The sequence below is a fragment of the Bufo bufo genome, chromosome 2 (genome assembly GCF_905171765.1).
Source record: "Bufo bufo chromosome 2, aBufBuf1.1, whole genome shotgun sequence".
In the NCBI taxonomy this organism is placed as follows: domain Eukaryota; kingdom Metazoa; phylum Chordata; class Amphibia; order Anura; family Bufonidae; genus Bufo; species Bufo bufo.
In genome coordinates, this window is record NC_053390.1 from 257,751,375 (window position 1) to 257,771,215 (window position 19,841).

At 44.8% G+C, this 19,841-nt stretch overlaps 2 protein-coding genes across 2 annotated transcripts in view; one reads left to right on the forward strand and one right to left on the reverse strand.

Moving 5' to 3' along the window:
• SPPL3 (signal peptide peptidase like 3) overlaps window positions 1–12,724 on the forward strand; it is a 103,818-nt gene extending 91,094 nt beyond the window's left edge. The window contains exons 6-11 of the mRNA XM_040416492.1: window positions 776–888; window positions 1,094–1,200; window positions 4,713–4,876; window positions 4,979–5,175; window positions 6,189–6,298; window positions 11,340–12,724. Coding sequence (XP_040272426.1) covers window positions 776–888; window positions 1,094–1,200; window positions 4,713–4,876; window positions 4,979–5,175; window positions 6,189–6,298; window positions 11,340–11,411 — 763 coding nt within the window. The 3' untranslated portion in view covers window positions 11,412–12,724. The remainder of the gene's footprint in view (window positions 1–775; window positions 889–1,093; window positions 1,201–4,712; window positions 4,877–4,978; window positions 5,176–6,188; window positions 6,299–11,339) is intronic.
• Window positions 12,725–15,622: 2,898 nt separating this feature from the next.
• The window catches only part of ACADS (acyl-CoA dehydrogenase short chain), a 70,434-nt gene continuing 66,215 nt past the window's right edge, over window positions 15,623–19,841 (reverse strand). The window contains exon 10 of the mRNA XM_040416493.1: window positions 15,623–16,018. Within this exon, the coding sequence (XP_040272427.1) occupies window positions 15,866–16,018 (153 nt within the window). The 3' untranslated portion in view covers window positions 15,623–15,865. The remainder of the gene's footprint in view (window positions 16,019–19,841) is intronic.

The window sequence follows — 19,841 nt, forward strand, 5'->3', positions numbered from 1 at the left end:
AATAGCTGAGTGCTGGCTTGGCTATTTCCGTCTGCCCCAAAGAAATGAATGGGAGCAGGGGGTGCGCGTGTGTGGTGCGCGTGTGTGGTGCGCTCCCATTCACTTCTATGGGAGCAGCGCTTGGTGGTGGACGGACCCTGGGAAATCCGGGGTCCTCAAGCCACAGCTCTCCCCGATACGTTCTCCTTGTAGGTGCGGGTCCCGCACCTATCAAACAATGGGGGCATATCCTAGCTATATGCCCCATTTTCTGTGATTGGAATACCCCTTTAGGCCCCTTTCACACGAGCGAGTATTCCGCGTGGGTGCAATGCGTGATGCGCACTGAATCCGGACTCTTCATTTCAATAGGTCTGTGTAAATTTTTTCACACACAAAACTGAACGCAATGGCAGTCAAAACTGAATGAACTTGCTTGCGAAATCGCACATTTTTAACTGAACGCATCCGGACCTAATCCGTATCGCTCATGTGAAAGAGGCCTTTAAGTACTAAAATGCTTGAAAAAAAAAATTGTGGCACCCTGGTAAAAATGGTGGCTCTCGTAATAGCAGTCTTTAATATGATATGTAGAAGAAACCATGGAATGCAAACTTCTTACAGAATGAGATTTAGTAGACTGACTCTAGAACTGAAGGAGATTCTCTTCACATAAAAATATTCAGGCCTTGTTCACGGCCCGTCCTGTAAACAAGTGAATGCATACCCAGGATCATCATTTAGAAGTGAGAAAGTGCCTGCCATTGATTTACCAACGTTTCCATTTGTCTCTCAGGATTTCCTTTGGATGCTGCGGTCGTTTCACATTGGCAGAGCTGCTATCATTCTCTCTCTCTGTAATGCTAGTTCTTATTTGGGTCCTGACAGGCCACTGGCTGCTCATGGATGGTGAGTTTATCTTCTTAAAGGGATATCACAGACCAGAGTGAGGCACCAAACCTAGAAGAACCATATACACTTTGGCTCATTACTTTTTTACTACTGTACAGTATTATGTGGTTTGGGCACATTAAATCTGTCGTAACACATTACATGAATTCCCTTTTATGAAGAAATGGTTTTGAACAATCCACTACTTTGTTTCTCTTTCCAGCCCTTGCAATGGGACTATGTGTAGCAATGATTGCCTTTGTCCGCCTGCCCAGCCTGAAGGTTTCCTGTCTCCTCCTTTCAGGGCTGCTCATATATGATGTGTTTTGGGTAAGCAGGTTTACTAGATCATGAGTCTAATTATTAAGAATCATTCCAGGAAAATTGTTTGTTTTGTCTGATGAATAGATTGGCAGTTTAATTTTCTTACTGGTGGCTTTTTTTTCAGCTCCTCCGTTCCTTTTGGTTATACCACATGGCCACACTTTGGCTCTCTGAATCATACAGTTGTCTACAGTGTATACTGGATATCAGCCTCTGTGAAAGCCTATGAGATTCTCAATGTGCATCTCATAGGAATGCATAGTGAGCGAGACTGAATTCAGGTTTGCAGTGAAGATGCTGTCGAATTCATAGTCACAGTGAACTGTAGACGTGTGAAATTCTCTAAAACCCTGGCTCTTTTTATACATATTGCTGATTGCGCTATTTTAAGGAATTGTGATTTATGCAATATGCGAGCATATTTTTTAATGGGTTCCATCAAAGTTGATCCGGTGCTTTATTATTAAATGATAGTTTTCTTTGTCCATGTTAAATCTTTGGATGGCAGATTTAAAGGGGTATTACTGGATGTTAATATTGTTGACCTATCTGGAGGATAGGTCATCAATGCTAAAATCCCGGAAAACCCCTTGAACGCTTTCGCTACCGGCGCCGTACATGTACGGGGCTAGAGCAATGGGCAAACATGGCGTGCAACGGGCATCATGGCCGGCTCGTCTCCGCTGTTTCAAATAGCAGAGACCCGCAGCTAATTACCGTGACCGGCAATAATGCTGATTGGTATCACTTGGAACCGAACCAGAGTTCGGAAAATGTTTTTTTACAGTATAAATATATTTCTGAAGTTATTATGCGAAGTCTCGCGAGTGATCACTTCGGCTCATCGGATCCAATGCACTCTAATACTGTACGAATCGCTCGCTCTGTACAGTATTGAAACAAAGTTTTATGTAAATCGACTTCGGATATTTCATTCGACCTCGATTCACTCATCCCTAGTTATAACTATAAAAAAGTTATGAGGGTCAGATTCTTACACGATTTAGACATAAAAAAAAATTATAAATATGGGGTATCGTTATAATCGTACTGACCCAGAGAATGAAGGGCATGGGTCAGTTTTGCCGTATACCGAACGCTGTGGGAACAAAACCCGTTAAACGGTGGAGCAATTGCGTCGTCCCCCCCCAAATTCCACCCCACTTGGAATTTTTTTTTACCGCTTCCCTCTAAAAAATAAAGCCCTATGTGAATGGAAATATAAAAAAGTTGTGGCTCAAGGAAGATGGGGAAGAAAAATGAAAACTAAAAAAAACTCCGGTATCCTAAGGGTTAATAGTGCAAAGTTCCAGAGTTGACACTTGTTCAACTTGGCAACCATTGCATGTCTCCAGTGCTTGGCAAACAATGATGCAACTTTGCAGATGGTCTCTGTCAGCTACTTCTTGCTCCAAGGGTTACAACCACCCTGGCATCAAGCAGCAGTGGCCATGCTTGCACACTATTGAAAAAAGCACCAGCCTATATGTGGCACCTTTTCCTATAGTATGCAAGCACGGCAACCACTGCTGGATTGCAGGGTGGTCATAATCCCTGGAAACGAGCAATGTATAATGTGGTGGGAAAATGAATGAAACCAGCAAAGTAGGCAATGTCTACATGATAAATGCCATTTGCTGAAGTGAGACAACTCCTTAAAGAGGACCTTTCACCAGGATACATGTATTGAAATAGTTATATTACCTGACAGTGTGGCCCCCAGTGGTGACTTTCCGCTTTTTTTTTAAATTAATTTTTTCAAAGGACCCCCCCTTCCTTTCGTCCGCTGTGGTCCCCGTTTGTTTTGGCGCCTCATATGCTAATTAGGCGATTCGGTTCAACTAGGCAGGGACTTGAATTTGTCCTGGGCGCGGTTATCTTCTCCCTGGCTGCGAGCGCATCCAATCACAGCGCCCTTCTCTTTGCCAGGGAGAAGGAGCTCAAGTTCTTGCAAGATTCGTAAGAATTTGAGCTTTTACACATCCCGAGCTGTGCGCCATCTTGGAGTCTCTTAGGGGGTGGTGGGAGGTAAATTTGAAAAATTAACACCGTGCTCTTTTGCCTAGGGGGAGTATTAGTAAAGGTTGAACAAGTTGCTAGTTTTCTAGGGTTGTTTTTCATACTTACCCACAGGATGCTGCTTCCGCCTATGCCGCAGCTGCTGCGATGCTCCCCGCCGGGGACTCCAAGATGGCGCACGGCTCGGGATGTGTAAAAGCTCAAGTTCTCGCGAATCTCGCGAGAACTTGAGCTCCTTCTCCCTGGCTAAGAGCTGAGCGCTCTGATTAGATGCGCTCGTAGTCAGGGAGAAGATGACATCGCCCAGGACAAATTCAAGTCCCCGCCTAGTTGAACCGAATCGCTTCATTAGCATAGGAGGTGCCAAACAAACGGGGACCACAGCGGACGAAGAGGGGGGGTCCTCTGAAAAACAAAACAAAACGGGGGGCCGCACTGTAAGGTAATATAACTATTTCAATACATGTATCCTGGTGAAAGGTCCTCTTTAAGTTTAGCATCACTCACAGGTCAGTGTTTTCCATCAGTGATTAGGAGCCAAAACCAGGATTGTAGCCTCAACAGAGATAAGGGAAAGATCTGCACCTGTTCTGTGTTTATTGCCTCACCTGGTTTTGGTTTAAAATCACTGTTGGGAATCGGGAAGGTTACACAGGGATTGTGTAAAGTCCAAGTAACAGAAGAGAAATCACTGTTAGAAATCGAGTCTGGAATAATCGCGGGTAAAACCTGCTGTATTCACTCCATCCTGATTTCTAACAGTGAAATCTTCCCTTGTACCGAACATATTGCAGTCATTCTCGAATTGTCTGAAAGCTTGGAATGCCAGCTTTCAAACAATACAAAGCCCATAGCTGGTACCAAACCAGAGATATGAGCAGTTAAAGCAACTGCCCCCTCCCTGTCAGTGTAAAGGAAAATAAGGGAGCAGTTGCATAGCTGACAGAGCAGGAAGAGTGAGAAATATATAGAAATGTGGTATTATAATCCATTGTACATACCCACATAGTAAAATTACGTTATTTTTACCAAATAGTGAACACTGTAAATAAATTCCACAACATAATGTAAAAATTGCAGATTTTTTTTTTCTTTCCCCCTAAAAATAAAATAGGTTATTTAATACACTATATAGGTATGTATTAAAATGGTTCCTAAAGAAGCTACTAATAATCCCGCAAAATAAAAAAAGATTAAAAAAGGTATGACTGTTGGAACACAAAGGGGGGAAATATTATTGGTCCTTAAGGCAAAAAATAATGGTCACTAAGAGGTTAAAAATGCAATAGTGTCTCCTGAGTTGTGCGCCAACAAGATTTACTGCAGACACACATTAAAAATGTACAATATAAAAGAGACATTTTTGGGAGGGTTTTTCTAATTTTAACATGACTGTTAGGAGGTTAAAGGGGTTTTATGAGTAAAAAAATTGGAGGAATGAAGAATAAATCAATGACTGGTACAAATGAGCTCATCCTACTTCTCTGATCTCTCTGCAGGTCTTCTTTTCTGCATACATATTTAACAGCAACGTGATGGTCAAGGTGGCAACACAACCTGCTGACAATCCTCTGGATGTCTTATCAAGGAAGCTTCATCTTGGCCCTAATGTTGGGAGGGATGTACCTCGGTTATCTCTGCCAGGAAAACTAGTATTCCCCAGGTAAAGTTGTCTTACTGAGAAATGCTTTACTCTTTCTAGATCTAGCTGCGGCTATACTGAATGAAAATGTTCCTGTCTGAGTGTTTCTGTATTTGTACACAGTTCTACAGGAAGTCACTTTTCCATGCTTGGGATAGGGGACATTGTAATGCCAGGACTGCTTCTGTGCTTCGTTCTACGTTATGACAACTACAAGAAACAGGCGACTGCTGATTCTTGTGGTGCACAGGGAGCTGCCATTTCTGGACGTATGCAGAAGGTCTCCTACTTTCATTGCACACTCATTGGGTACTTTGTGGGTAAGTAATCGGCATCTGATCTGTTATGCATATGTCAGGTGGTCTTTCAAGATACCTCTTCTTGCCCCCCAAATTAATGCTGCTTGAATTTTATAAAGATTGTTTTCATCCATTTTCTTAAACTTCTCTTCACTGTTGAACAGATATAAGTAAAGCTCTTACTAATATATTGCTGCAAAAGTACTGTAGCTTCTGATTTCCCACTAGCTGTCGTCCAAGTTCTCCCCTCTGAGTCACGTTAGAAGTGTCAGAAGCTACAGTACTTCCTGCCTGGAGAAGGGAGAGATAAAAGCACAAAGCGCAATTACTACAGACAGTAGGTTACTAAAGGTTCCTTTACACGGGACGACATTACAGCAGATTGTCGGGAAGGAAGCGTTCCTTCCCGGCAATCTGCCGATCGCTGGTGGAGGATCTCCTCTAGAATATGGTGAGGAGCGATTGCTAATGCCATCGCTCTTCCCCATAAGGACTCGTTTTCCGGCCGGAGATTGTGTTTACACGGCACGATCTGCATCCGGTGAATGATTATTTTTGCGTGCACACAAACTATTGGAATAACAGAATTGGCGGTACATTTAGACTACCAGATCATCGCTAACAAGTGTCAGTATAAACACTTGTTAGCGATACTCTGTGTGATTCTGGGCCCGTGTAAAGGGCCCTTAAGCGCTTTACTTATATCCATTCAACGGCAAAGGTTTTTTCTGGCCGCAATTAGTGTGTATGCTAGATGCTATGGCGGTTGCCAACAAACTATAGGGATACACTCAATATAGATTTTTCTCATTCTTTATGTGCTGTATCTGAACTTTTCCCACAGAGATCGTCCTGTTCATGACATGAACTGCATAGATAACTTGTGATGGGAGAAAGATTATTTTCTACTATGTAGTAGTCACAGCTGTTCTAGTATTTTTTTGTAGTAGTAATCATTTAAATCTCTTCCTGTAAAGCCTAGCCTGAAAAAACACAAAAATGTCTATATTAATATTTGGAAGTTTACATTACAGGGTTGTTAACTGCGACAGTGGCTTCACGCATTCATAGGGCTGCACAACCTGCTTTGCTGTATTTGGTGCCCTTTACTTTATTACCGCTCCTAACTATGGCCTATTTAAAGGTAGGTTTTATACTGTATTTTAGCACCCATATTACCTCACTCTACCACAAACGCATACTTTTATAGTTTTTCTATTATTGTGAGGACTGAGATTCAGGAAAAATAGACTTACACGACTAAGGCTACTTTCACACTTGCGGCAGGACGGATCCAACATGCTGTTCACCATGTCGGATCCGTCTTGCGGCTATTTCGCCGTGCCGCCGCTCCGTCCCCATTAACTATAATGGGGACGGGGGCGGAGCTCCGGCGCAGCAGGGCGGTACACGGCGAAAGCCGCCGGACTAAAATTACTGCATGTCAGACTTTTTAGTCCGGCGGCTTTTGCCGTGCTGCGCCGGAGCTCTACCCCCGTCCCCATTATAGTCAATGGGGACGGAGCGGCGGTCCGGAGGCACGGCGAAATAGCCGCAGGACAGATCCGACATGGTGAATAGCATGTCGGATCCGTCCTGCCGCAAGTGTGAAAGTAGCCTTAGGTATGTAAAGAGTTTACTAAATTATGATAAAAGACCAAAAGTCGTCAAAACAAATGAGCAAGCTCCACATTGGCCAATATGGCACTTAGCCGGTGCCCATATGATAGAGAGGGGTGTTGGTAGCAAGACACATCTTAAGAGGACCTCTCACCGCTCCTGACATGCCTGTTTTAATAGCTTCATGAATTCCCTACATACTAACAATTCTGGAGCATCTATTCTTATGGCTCTATGTTGTGCTATTCCTTTATTATTTCTACTAGAAGTTATGTATAAATTGCTAGCAGTCTGCCGTAAGGGTACAAAGGGGTGGTAACAAGTTGGGGGGGTGGTGGTATCTGGATAGAGTTAGTCTGTGCAATCAGTGCTGCCATTTTTACACTGTGCAGGTACACCCCCCCTAACTGGTTACCACCACTCTGTACCCTTACTGCAGACTGCTAGCAATTCATTCATAACTTCTAGTAGACATAATAAAGGAATGGCACAACATAGAGCCATAAGAATAGATGCTTCAGAATTGTTATTACATGGGGAATGCATGAAGCTATTAAAACGGGCATGTCCGGAGCGGTGAAAGGTCCTCTTTAACCACCTCAGCCCCCAGTGCTTAAACACCCTGAAAGACCAGGCCACTTTTTACACTTCTGACCTACACTACTTTCACCGTTTATTGCTCGGTCATGCAACTTACCACCCAAATGAATTTTACCTCCTTTTCTTCTCACTAATAGAGCTTTCATTTGGTGGTATTTCATTGCTGCTGACATTTTAACTTTTTTTGTTATTAATCGAAATTTAACGATTTTTTTGCAAAAAAATGACATTTTTCACTTTCAGTTGTAAAATTTTGCAAAAAAAACGAGATCCATATATAAATTTTGCTCTAAATTTATTTTTCTACAAGTCTTTGATAAAAAAAAAAATGTTTGGGTAAAAAAAAAAATGGTTTGGGTAAAAGTTATAGCGTTTACAAACTATGGTACAAAAATGTGAATTTCCGCTTTTTGAAGCAGCTCTGACTTTCTGAGCACCTGTCATGTTTCCTGAGGTTCTACAATGGCCAGACAGTACAAACACCCCACAAATGACCCCATTTCGGAAAGTAGACACCCTAAGGTATTCGCTGATGGGCATAGTGAGTTCATAGAACTTTTTATTTTTTGTCACAAGTTTGACCTGTGAAATCCGAAAGGTGCTCTTTGGAATGTGGGCCCCTTTGCCCACCTAGGCTGTAAAAAAGTGCCACACGTGGTATCGCCGTACTCAGGAGAAGTTGGGGAATGTGTTTTGGGGTGTCATTTTACATATTCCAATGCTGGGTGAGATAAATATCTTGGTCAAATGCCAACTTTGTATAAAAAAAAAATGGGAAAAGTTGTCTTTTGCCAATATATTTCTCTCACCCAGCATGGGTATATGTAAAATGACACCCCAAAACACATTGCCCAACTTCTCCTGAATACGGCGATACCAGATGTGTGACACTTTTTTGCAGCCTAGATGCGCAAAGGGGCCCACATTCCTTTTATGAGGGCATTTTTAGACATTTGGATCCCAGACTTCTTCTCACGCTTTAGGGCCCCTAAAATGCCAGGGCAGTATAAATACCCCACATGTGACCCCATTTTGGAAAGAAGACACCCCAAGGTATTCAATGAGGGGCATGGCGAGTTCATAGAATTTTTTTTTTTTTTGGCACTAGTTAGCGGAAATTGATTTTTCCGCTAACTTGGGACAAAAATTTCAATCTTTCATGGACTCAATATGCCCCTCACGGAATACCTTGGGGTGTCTTCTTTCCAAAATGGGGTCTGGAATATAAATGTCTAAAAATTTTTACGCATTTGGATTCCGTGAGGGGTAGGGTGAGTTCATGTGAGATTTTATTTTTTGATGTTAGTGGAATGAGACTTTGTAAGAAAAAAAAAAAAAATTCCGCTAACTTGGGCCAAAAAAATGTCTGAATGCAGCCTTACAGGGGGGTGATCAATGACAGGGGGGTGATCAGGGAGTCTATATGGGGTGATCACCCCCCTGTCATTGATCAATCCCCTATAAGGCTCCATTCAGATGTCCGTATGTGTTTTGCGGATCCGATCCATGTATCCGTGGATCCGTAAAAATCATGCGGACATCTGAATGGAGCTTTACAGGGGGGTGATCAATGACAGGGGGGTGATCAGGGAGTCTATATGGGGTGATCACCACAGTCATTGATCACGCCCCTGTAAGGCTCCATTCAGACGTCCGTATGCGTTTTGCGGATCCGATCAGTCTATCAGTGGATCCGTAAAAATCATGCGGACATCTGAATGGAGCTTTACAGGGGGGTGATCAATGACAGGGGGGTGATCAGGGAGTCTATATGGGGTGATCAGGGGCGAATAAGGGGTTAATAAGTGACAGGGGGGGGGGGGGTGTAGTGTAGTGTGGTGCTTGGTGCTACATATTGCTGAGCTATCTGTGTCCTCTGGTGGTCGATCCAAACAAAGGGGACCACCAGAGGACCAGGTAGCAGGTATATTAGACGCTGTTATCAAAACAGCGTCTAATATACCTGTTAGGGGTTAAAAAAATCACATCTCCAGCCTGCCAGCGAACGATCGCCGCTGGCAGGCTGGAGATCCACTCGCTTACCTTCCGATCCTGTGAACGCGCGCGCCTGTGTGCGCGCGTTCACAGGAAATCTCGCGTCTCGCGAGAGGACGCGCCGGCGCGTCCAGGTGGAATTAAAGAACAACCACCTCCAGGACGCGTCTGTGCGTACAGCGGTCCGGAGGTGGTTAAAGAGGACCTTTCACTAGAATAAAACATCTGCACATGTGGTTTTGGCTCACAATCACTGAAGGAAATCACTAATGTGTGAGTGAGGCTTAAAGAGGACCTTTCACTAGAATAAAACATCTAAACGAACTATACAGACATGTAGAGCGGCGCCCAGGGATCTCCCTGCACTTACTGTTATACCTGGGCGCCGCTCCGTTCGCCCGGTATAGGCTCCGGTATCTTCATAGTTAGGCTCCACCCAGGGGAACCTGCCGGCGTCTCATTCTCCCAGGCTGTAGCGCTGGCCAATCGCAGCGCTCAGCTCATAGCCTGAGAGAAAAAAAAGCCTCTCAGGCTATGAGCTGAGCGCTGCGATTGGCTAGCACTACAGCATGGGAGAATGAGACGCCTGGAAGTTCCCCTGGGTGGAGCCTAACTATGAAGATACCGGAGCCTATACCGAGAGAACGGAGCGGCGCCCAGGGATAATAGTAAGTGCAGGGAGATCCCTGGGTGCCGCTCTACATGTCTGTATAGTTAGTTTAGATGTTTTATTCTAGTGAAAGGTCCTCTTTAAAGGGTTTCTATCACTTGGTATGACATAATTAGCTGTCAGACACTAGCGATCTGCTAGTGTCTGCTCTGGCCAACCATCCTACTATAATCACTTGTGGGGCAGCGGTTTTGCTAAAAAAACTAACTTTTATAAATATGCTAATGAGCCTCTAGGTGCTATGTGGGCGTCATTAGCACCTAGAGGCTCCGTCTACCTTCATACACAGCCGCCGCCCAGCGCGTCCCTCCAGCCCGCCCATGTCCTCCTCCGTGTGACGCAGCGGACGAGTTCTCGCGCATGCTCCGTGCGCGGCTGTATTCGGCGCATTTGAGATCTCAGCTCGGAGCGGTCAGACATTCAATGCGCATGCGCCGAATACAGCCGCGCATGCGCATTGAATGTCTGACCGCTCCGAGCTGAGATCTCAAATGCGCCGAATACAGCCGCGCACGGCGCATGCGCGAGAACTCGTCCGCTGCGTCACACGGAGGAGGACATGGGCGGGCTGGAGGGACGCGCTGGGCGGCGGCTGTGTATGAAGGTAGACGGAGCCTCTAGGTGCTAATGACGCCCACATAGCACCTAGAGGCTCATTAGCATATTTATAAAAGTTAGTTTTTTAGCAAAACCGCTGCCCCACAAGTGATTATAGTAGGATGGTTGGCCAGAGCAGACACTAGCAGATCGCTAGTGTCTGACAGCTAATTATGTCATACCAAGTGATAGAAACCCTTTAAGCCTCACTCACACATTAGTGATTTCCTTCAGTGATTGTGTGACAAAACCACATGTGCAGTGTGACCGTATGTATTTTGCTGAACGGAACAGCTGGCCCCTAATAGAACAGTAATATCCTTGTCTGTAATGCGGACAATAATAGGACATGTTCTATTTTTTTTTTTGGCGGAACGGAAATATGGACATGCGGAAACGGAATGCACACAGAGTAACTTCAGTTTTTGTTTTTGGGACCCATTGAAATGAATGGTCCTGTATACGTTCTGCAAAAAAAACAAAAAACTGAACGCCATCTGTGTTTTGCGGACTGCAAAACACACAAAGGTCGTGTGCATGAGGCCTAACATGTTTTTTTTGTATACATTAAACTGACTGGAAAAACGTGATGTGAACCCAGCATTACTGTTTTATGACCTGAGAATAGTTCAGATTTACACAGAATGTGAATAATCTGCACATACTTTAAAGCGACTTCTGAATTGTTTTGTTTTTCTTTCAGGGTGACCTGCGCAGAATGTGGTCAGAACCGTTCCATGTTAAGGCCAGTAGCTCCCGCTTCCTTGAGGTATGATGGGAACAGGAAACTAAGCCAAAAGCGGCAGAAATATTTTTCGATTTGGCTTCTCTGTCCTCTGGATGAACTCGGTATAAATGGACACAGCTACAACTGATGGACCTCAAGGGAATTTTTGTGTATAACGATGGGGAAAAAAACTTTCTAGAGACTTCTATGCAGGGTCGTTCTCTTTGAAACATGCCCTCAGCAGCGGACTATATTCCTGTTGGAACATCAACATCAGAGTTTAGACAAAATGTATATAAAGAACTGGGATCCAGTGAGCCCGATATGGATTGTAAATCTCGGATTCCTTCAAGGTCTGGCCTAATTGTAGCTCTATGTAGCATGTGACTTTAAAGGCCTCTGAGCTACAGACTATTTGGGCTCTTTGAAACCTGTGGGACCAGACCCCATGAGGAGCAGTGCAGCCCTCTTACCAGCTCTCCTTCCTGTATTTTTTTTTTTCTTTCTTTTTTTTTTTTTTTTTTTTTTTCTGTGGTGTGAAGTGACTTTTTAGATCTCAGCCAGTGTGTGAGTTACTCAAAGTATATACATAGTCTGTCGTATTTAATTCCATTTCACCCTTCTCCCAATTCATGTTGCAGAGGGCAAGTCTGAGATATATTTTCTATGGATAGTTTAAATATTCACAGAATAATGCCAGGTCACGTCAGGCCTGCTGTGTTCTGTCGCATGTCCTGCACTTTCATCTTTGGCTTTATATGACTAATCCATCCCAGCAAAGTGAAGCCTCGGTTCAATCCAGTGTATTGTGTGCTCGTTCTGATGTGCTCATGGGCTGTTTAGTGACTGTATTTGGTTCTGATCAATGTAGTGACCTAGGACAGATGAAATGTTCCAAAACTTTTGTCTTCATTTGTGCGCAGCCTTTTTAACGGTTCCCTTGGACTCTTGCATGTCAAACTTGCTGCGCTCATCGCTCCCTCCTTAATAATGTTACCTTCCTGTAAATACCTTTTTTCTTTTTTTCTATTGTTTTTGTATTTTAGTATTTTCATTTGTCTGCTGTATTTCTGATCTTTCCATGTGACTACCCTCACTCATGAAAAAAAAACTAAAGAAAAAAAACTCCTTCAAATATGGTGGTCTATGTCTGCGTCTACTACTATTTCTTAACAGTAACAACTCTGCATTATGCTGGTGATTTAAAGGAAAACTCCATTCAAATTTGTATTGTTGGTAAGGCCTTATGCACATGACGTATGAATTTTGCAGTCCCCCAGCGATCACAAGAATGAGGTTCTGGACTCCCTTAAACTGCAGGGATGCCCAACCTGTGGCCCTCCAGATGTTGCAAAACTACAACTCCCAGTATGCCCAGACAGACTACAGCTATCATCCTACATTAGAGCATGATGGGAGTTGTAGTTTTACAACAGCTGGAGGGCCGCAGGGTGAGCATCCCTTCCTTGGAGTGAATGGAGCTGAGGACACACATGCAGGCTGCTGCTCCACTTGACTCTCTATGGGACTGCTAGTTATAGGTGAGCACTGTACTCTGCTTCTCTTCCGCAGTCCCATAGAGTTAAATGGAGTAGTAGCATGCATGTATGACCGCAGCTCCTTTCATTTCGGGGATTCCAGCACCTGATTATTGTGATCACTTACTTCCTATCATGTGGATAAGTTGTTAGGGTGAGACCAGATGAGCAGGGCAGACCAGAAAGTCTGTGTGATGGTAGAGAAGGGACTTCACCCAGTACCATGGAGCCATTTTCTTACTGGTCCTAGTGTACAGAGCACCTTGACAGCTTACAGACCTTTTGCCAAGAGTTCTCTAAGTGACTGGCAAAAATTAAATGTGATCTGCTAGGGAACAGTGGTGAAACCCTAGACCACGCTATCTGCTATCAACCTCACATATCAATTTATGGTAAGTAACAAAGACATGACTTCTTAAAGAGGTTGGCCACTTTCTGGCTACTTTTACCAATGTGTATGTAATGTGACCACATGGCACTTACTAATATAGCCTTAGTTGTCCTTCTGTGCTGTTTGCTATTTTTCATGAGCCATGCCCCCTATTTGGGCAGATCTTCTGTGCTGTCTGCATACAGGTCCTGTCCATAAGGCTACTTTCACACTTGCGGCAGAGAGATCCGGCAAGCAGTTCCGTCGCCGGAACTGCCTGCCGGATCAGGCAAAATGTATGCTAACTGATGGCATTAGTAAGACTGATCAGGATCCTGATCAGTCTTAAAAATGCCTGATCAGTCGAAAAAATGCATTGAAATGCCGGATCCGTCTTTCCGGTGTCATCCGGCAAAAACGGATCCGGCATTTATTTTTTCACCTTTTTTTCAGTCTGCGCATGCGCATACCGGAAGGACGGATCCGGCATTCCGGTATTCTGAATGCCGGATCCGGCACTAATACATTCCTATGGGAAAAAATGCCTGATCCGGCATTCAGGCAAGTCTTCAGTTTTTTTAGCCGGAGATAAAACCGTAGCATGCTACGGTTTTCTCTTTTGCCTGATCAGTCAAAACGACTGAACTGAAGACATACTGATGCAAACTGAACGGATTACTCTCCATTCAGAATGCATGGGGACATACCTGATCAGTTCTTTTCCGGTATAGAGCCCCTGTGACGGAACTCTATGCCGGAAAAGAACAACGCAAGTGTGAAAGTAGCCTTAGATAGCTGCTGATGAAGGGTCCTGTGACCAGACAGATCACCTCCTCCATTCTAATACACCACACTTGCACTAATCTCTTAGCAGTGAAGTGCAGCGTTTTTGAATGGAGCAGGCATCACATGGAATTGATTTGTGTGGACAGCACAACAGACTTGGCATAACAAGGGGGCATGAAATATAGAAATTGGTGCAGTATATTAACAAAAGCTATATTACTAAGTGCTATAAAATCATCTTACAGCAGTAGCCAGAAAGTGACCAACCCCTTTAAATTCAATGAGACCTTATTGACATGTCAGTGTTTTGTATCAATGATTGTGAGTAGGGATGAGCGAATCGACTTCGGATGAAACATCCAAAGTCGATTTGCATAAAACTTCGTTAGAATACTGTACGGAGCCGGAGCTCCATACAGAATTAGAATGTATTGGCTCTGATGAGCTGAAGTTATTACTTCGTAAAGTCTCATGAGACGTAGGTTTTTTTACAGTAGAAATTTTTTTACGTTATTACCCGTTTACCGAACTTTGGTTTGGTTCCAAGTGGTACCTGGGCACCAAACCAGCGTTCGGTGAAAGGTTTTTTACAGTAGAAATTAATTTTTGAAGTTATTACCCGAAGCCTCGTGAGACTTTACAAAGTAATAACTTCGGCTCATTGGAGCAAATACATTCTAATACTGTATGGAGCACTCGCTCCATACAGTATTCTTACAAAGTTTTATGAGAATCAACTTCATCCTTAGTTGATTCGCTCATCTCTAATTGTGAGCAAAACCAGGGTCTTAAAACACAGAACAGGTGCAAATCTTTCCATTATACCTTCTCATTATACCTGTGTTGTTTCCACTCCTGGTTTTGGTTCATAATCACTGACCTAACACAGACTGTGTGAATAAGACCTTTTTAGTAATAATTATGCTTTCTGTATGAAAAGAACAGCTTCTCTTCATGAACATGAAATGATTTGTATACATCATCAGATTACAACTTGTACAGAATAATGGAATTTGCTAAATTATCCCAGTTCAGTGTTGCCATCTGCTGGCCTGAACTGGGATATACTAATAATGAGCCTGTAAGCCTAGTACAGGCTACAGCTCATTATTAGAACAGGGCTCCTCCTTCTGTCCTCGATGTGGCGTGGAGCAAGACTGGGATCCGTCCTGACACACAATCTCAGTCAATGGGGACGGATCAGTTTTCTCTGACACAATAGAAAACTGATCCATCCCCCATTTATTTAGAAAATAGCCTGACCTCTCTAAATCATTGTGATCTTTTTCCAGTAATGAACTTTTATAGTGCTCTTGAGAATAACGTCCAATCATCTTAGTGGAGGAGCCACCACTCAGAAACCCACCATACAATATGTACTGTAGACATCAGCATAACGGTATATAGTGCCCCACCGGAAGAGGACAGTATGCATTGTAATGTGCAGGCTGAGGGTAGTCTGATATCAGCAGCAGAGTGGAGGAGCCACAGGCTTGGGTGCTAGGCCTTATTTGCATATCGAACGTATTTTTCTGCAGGATGCAAACACAGGAAAGTAACAACTGTCAAAAGTCAATGGAACTTTATTATAAATAGCTAAATGAACAGATTTCCCAACGGACAGTGATTAGAATGACATTCTAGTCTCAGTACTAGCCCTGGTGCATTGTGGTGTACAATTTAATTCATTGAAGGAAAAAAAAAAGAATTACAGTGCATGGATGGCTTCGGTGTAACTTCATGAAATGTAGTGGCTGTCATCCCCGATTTAAGGCTTTTGGATTTGTTTCTATTTGTCCTTCACTGATTTAATGCTGATACTCTTTGAGCAGCTGGTTGGCTATTACTAGTCTTTGGATCTCACTGGTGCCTTCATAGATTTCAGTGATGCGTGCATCTCTGTAATGACGTTCAGCCGGCATCTCCGTCACATACCCCATGCCACCAAGAATCTGAATCGCCTGGGAAAATAAATCACCATATACAAGATCAATTGACAGTGGTAACTCTTCACCAATTTAAAGGGGTTGTCCGGATTCAGAGCTCCCCTTCACTCATTTCCCATGTCCAAGTGGAGCAGAGCAAGGGCTTTTTCTTTATTGACAGTGACGTACTGGGCTTCACGTGGGTATGCTAAGTGGAGGCTTCTGCCTAGCAGTGAGCCCAGTGATGGCACTGGCACAAATAGGCAGTCTTTAGAGCTGCCCCATGGCTGTTTTACAGGCTAGGGCAGTACTAAAGAACACCCATTAGTGCCGGTGCCATCACAGTGATCACTGCTAGGTGGAAGCCTCTGGCTAGCATACTGAAAAAAGCTGGGTACGTCACCGGCAGTAAACAAACAGCCATCATCCTGCGCTATGCATTGCAGCTAGAAGTTCTCCAATACTCCACTCAGACAGGCTAAATGTATGAAGGGGAGCTTATGTCCAGGTTCAGTGGAATGCATGAAAAACCAAAGCAGATACATACCGGTAACTATATCATTTATAAGATAAATGGCAAAAACACACCAGTATGTTGTTATAGTAGGTGCTGATTCCTATGACCGTGTGTCAGCTGCACAATAATGTTTAATGATGCAGTCAGTTCCTATGTGATCACAGGTCTATTGTACTGTAATCGCATGATGATGTAGACCTGTGATCAGATAAAACACTATGATGCAGTCAGTTTGGGAGATGCAGCTGACACAAGGGCCATGTTTCCCGGATCCATTGTGGTCGTGAGAATCAGCCCTAAAGTGTATATAGTAATTCATGGGGAGTCAGGATTGGCATATGGTCAGTGGTGACTTCTGAGAACACATGACAGCTAGGCAATCCTTCCTTAACCAATATTTGCAATCCCTTGAAGCTATTTTATATCACTTATCATTAGAACACTATAGACCCAAGTATTTAGCAGTCAGCTCCAGCAGAATGAAGCGTGTCTCCAATGCTAACTCACTGTATATTTATCATCACGTATGGTTAGATGTGGAACTCCTAGCTCTAGCATCCTATACAGGTGCAGAGCGGAGAAAATGGAGTAATTGTCAATGGCTGCTCCCCTGATGCTGGTTGCAGTAGAGAGAAAAATAAAAAAAAATGTTTAACAGAAGAGCAGCCTGTTAGTTTATGTATGTCCACATGTGACAGGAAAAAAAAACATTACAGATTTCACTGTATGCATTTCAAAGGATGACACAAAAAGTAATAGAATTGACTGAAAGATGTATCCTGCACTGCATGTAATTTTCTGCATCCAGAGCGGATGATACTGTAATATGATGTGCACTTTTCATGTGCAAATCCAGACCGAGAATCTGCAGCATTTCTGCTACATGTGAAATTACCCAAATAGGGTTAAAAATAAATACTTAAACGTATCCTTCTAAGGCTACTTTCACACTAGCGTTCGGGGCTCCATTTGAAGGCTCTCACAAGCGGCCCCGAATGCATCCGTACTGCCCCAATGCATTCTGAGTGGATGTGGATCTGCTCAGAATGCATCAGTCTGGCAGCGTTCAGCCTCTGCTCAGCAAGCGGACACCTGAACGCTGCTTGCAGCGTTCGGGGTGTCCGCCTGGCCGTGCGGAGGCAAACGGATCTGTCCAGACTTACAATGTAAGTCAATGGGGACGGATCCGTTTGAAGTTGACACAATATGGCTCAATTTTCAAACGGATCCGTCCCCCATTGACTTTCAATGTAAAGTCTGGACGGATCCGTCTGAACTACTTTCACACTTAGAATTTTTTTTAAACTATAATGCAGACGGATCCCTTCTGAACGGATACAAACCTCCGCATTATAGGAGCGGATCCGTCTGCAGACACCAGACGGACCCGCTCTGAACGCAAGTGTGAAAGTAGCCTAACCTAGCTAATGAATGTGGTATAAGGGGGCGTGGCCAGCTATGAAGGAGACGCTCTGTAGGAGCTCTGCTGCATCCCTGGCAAATTATACCTCATACCCACCACTCCTGATGGGCAAAACAATCAAAAAGGGTAGAGCCCGACCATCGGCTCCCCTGGCATCCTCTCAAGGAGATCTCCCTCACTTCTTTGCCCAGCAATCAGTCTCCCCGGGTCCAGCCCTGCATGACTGCACCATGTACTCCCAAGATGGCGCCGGCATTCATACCTCGCGGCCTGTTGAATCGGTGCCTGCTACGCCTAGGAACCCTTCCCTATAGCTCCAAGGGCGCCGCTCGGTCTCAGTGCCCACCTTGCACTCCCCTGCCGAGCAGCTCCAATGCTCCGACCGCGCCTCTCCGCCGCCATTGCAATCCCCGTGTGCGCACTCCGGCATCACCTCCTTGCACCCGCCGGAGCCACCAGCAGTAGCTACTGGCCCAGTCAGTCATTTGGACTTTACTCTGAGGCCCTCAGCCCACCCTTTCTGGCCCTGAGGGCCCCACCTACCGTGCTAAATGTCCCAGATACCCTCCTGTGACCAGTTCTAGACTCTGGTCCGTCCCCCCCTTTCAGAAACGACCACTGGACCACCAGCAACGGTCCCCCAATTAGTCTGCTCACCAGATATTCTCTTTCCCTACTGCACAAGACCCCCTTTCCTCACTCCCCGGCAGCATCCCTGCATTGGTCCACTGGATCTTCATGGGACGGCCCCCATCCACAGGCACCTGAAATAGCACTCCCTGGCCCCAGGAACATAACCGATCTCACAGCCATACCTCCCCAGGGGTCTCCCTTGCACTCCTCTCTGAGACTTATCTTCCGCAGATCGGACTCTAGACCGTCTCCCAGACTCTAGACCGTCGACCATGGCAGATTTACGTACCTTCATCTGCTCTCTACCCTCTAAGGTGGACCTGTCCATTTTTGCTACTAACATCTTACAAGAATGCAAACAGGAATTTTCCCAGATCCACTCTGAGCTGGCAGCAATTAACACAAGAGTGAACTCTGTCACACAAGACCATACCGCAATGTCATCAGCTATCAAAGCTCTACAAGATAAGAGCCAAACCCATGACGCCCAACTCTATGTCCTACAACAACACTTGGATGATATAGAGAACCTCAGTCGCCGCAACAATATATGGATCAGAGGTCTCCCAGAGTCAGTAGCCATGTCTGACTTGCTGCCCAGTAAGTGGGAATATTCAACAACATCTTGGGTCGCCCACCAGGTACTCCCATAGATATTGACAGAGCCCATTGTGCCCTCAGGCCTCCTAATCCAGATGGCGCTAGACCTAGAGATGTAATTTGCAGAATCCAGTTCTATGCAATCAAAGAGAAGATCCTTAACAAAGCTCAACAATCATCCACTTTGTCTCATGAAGGGACCCCCATCACGCTGCTGCAAGACCTTTCTCGTCACACTTTGTCACAGCGGGCCGCCCTACGTCCTCTACTAGACCTACTCAGGGACTGTGGAATCCCTTATGGCTGGGGCGACCTATTTGCCTTGTTTGTGGGCCCCAAGGGACGTGTTGTTGCTCTCCCTAACCCCATGGACCTTCCGCACTTCCTTCAACAACTAGATCTGCCGCTGGTCGACCTGGGTCCTTGGCCCTCTATCCATCCACCTGCTCCTGCATCACTAGGACGACCAACTCCCTCTCAGGCTGCCAGTACCGAGACTTCTGGACCGGCCACGTTTGCTCCTCGCGGACAGCGACACTGACGATCAGCCGGTCCCCGACGTGGATCTCCCCCTAGCTCCGTCACCTGAAGGACTCTGCTGTTCCTGAATGGGACTATTGACCTGCTGCCATAACGGCTCATCTCGCCTTTACCTTTTGCATTTTTCTGTTTCATTTGCTCCCCCT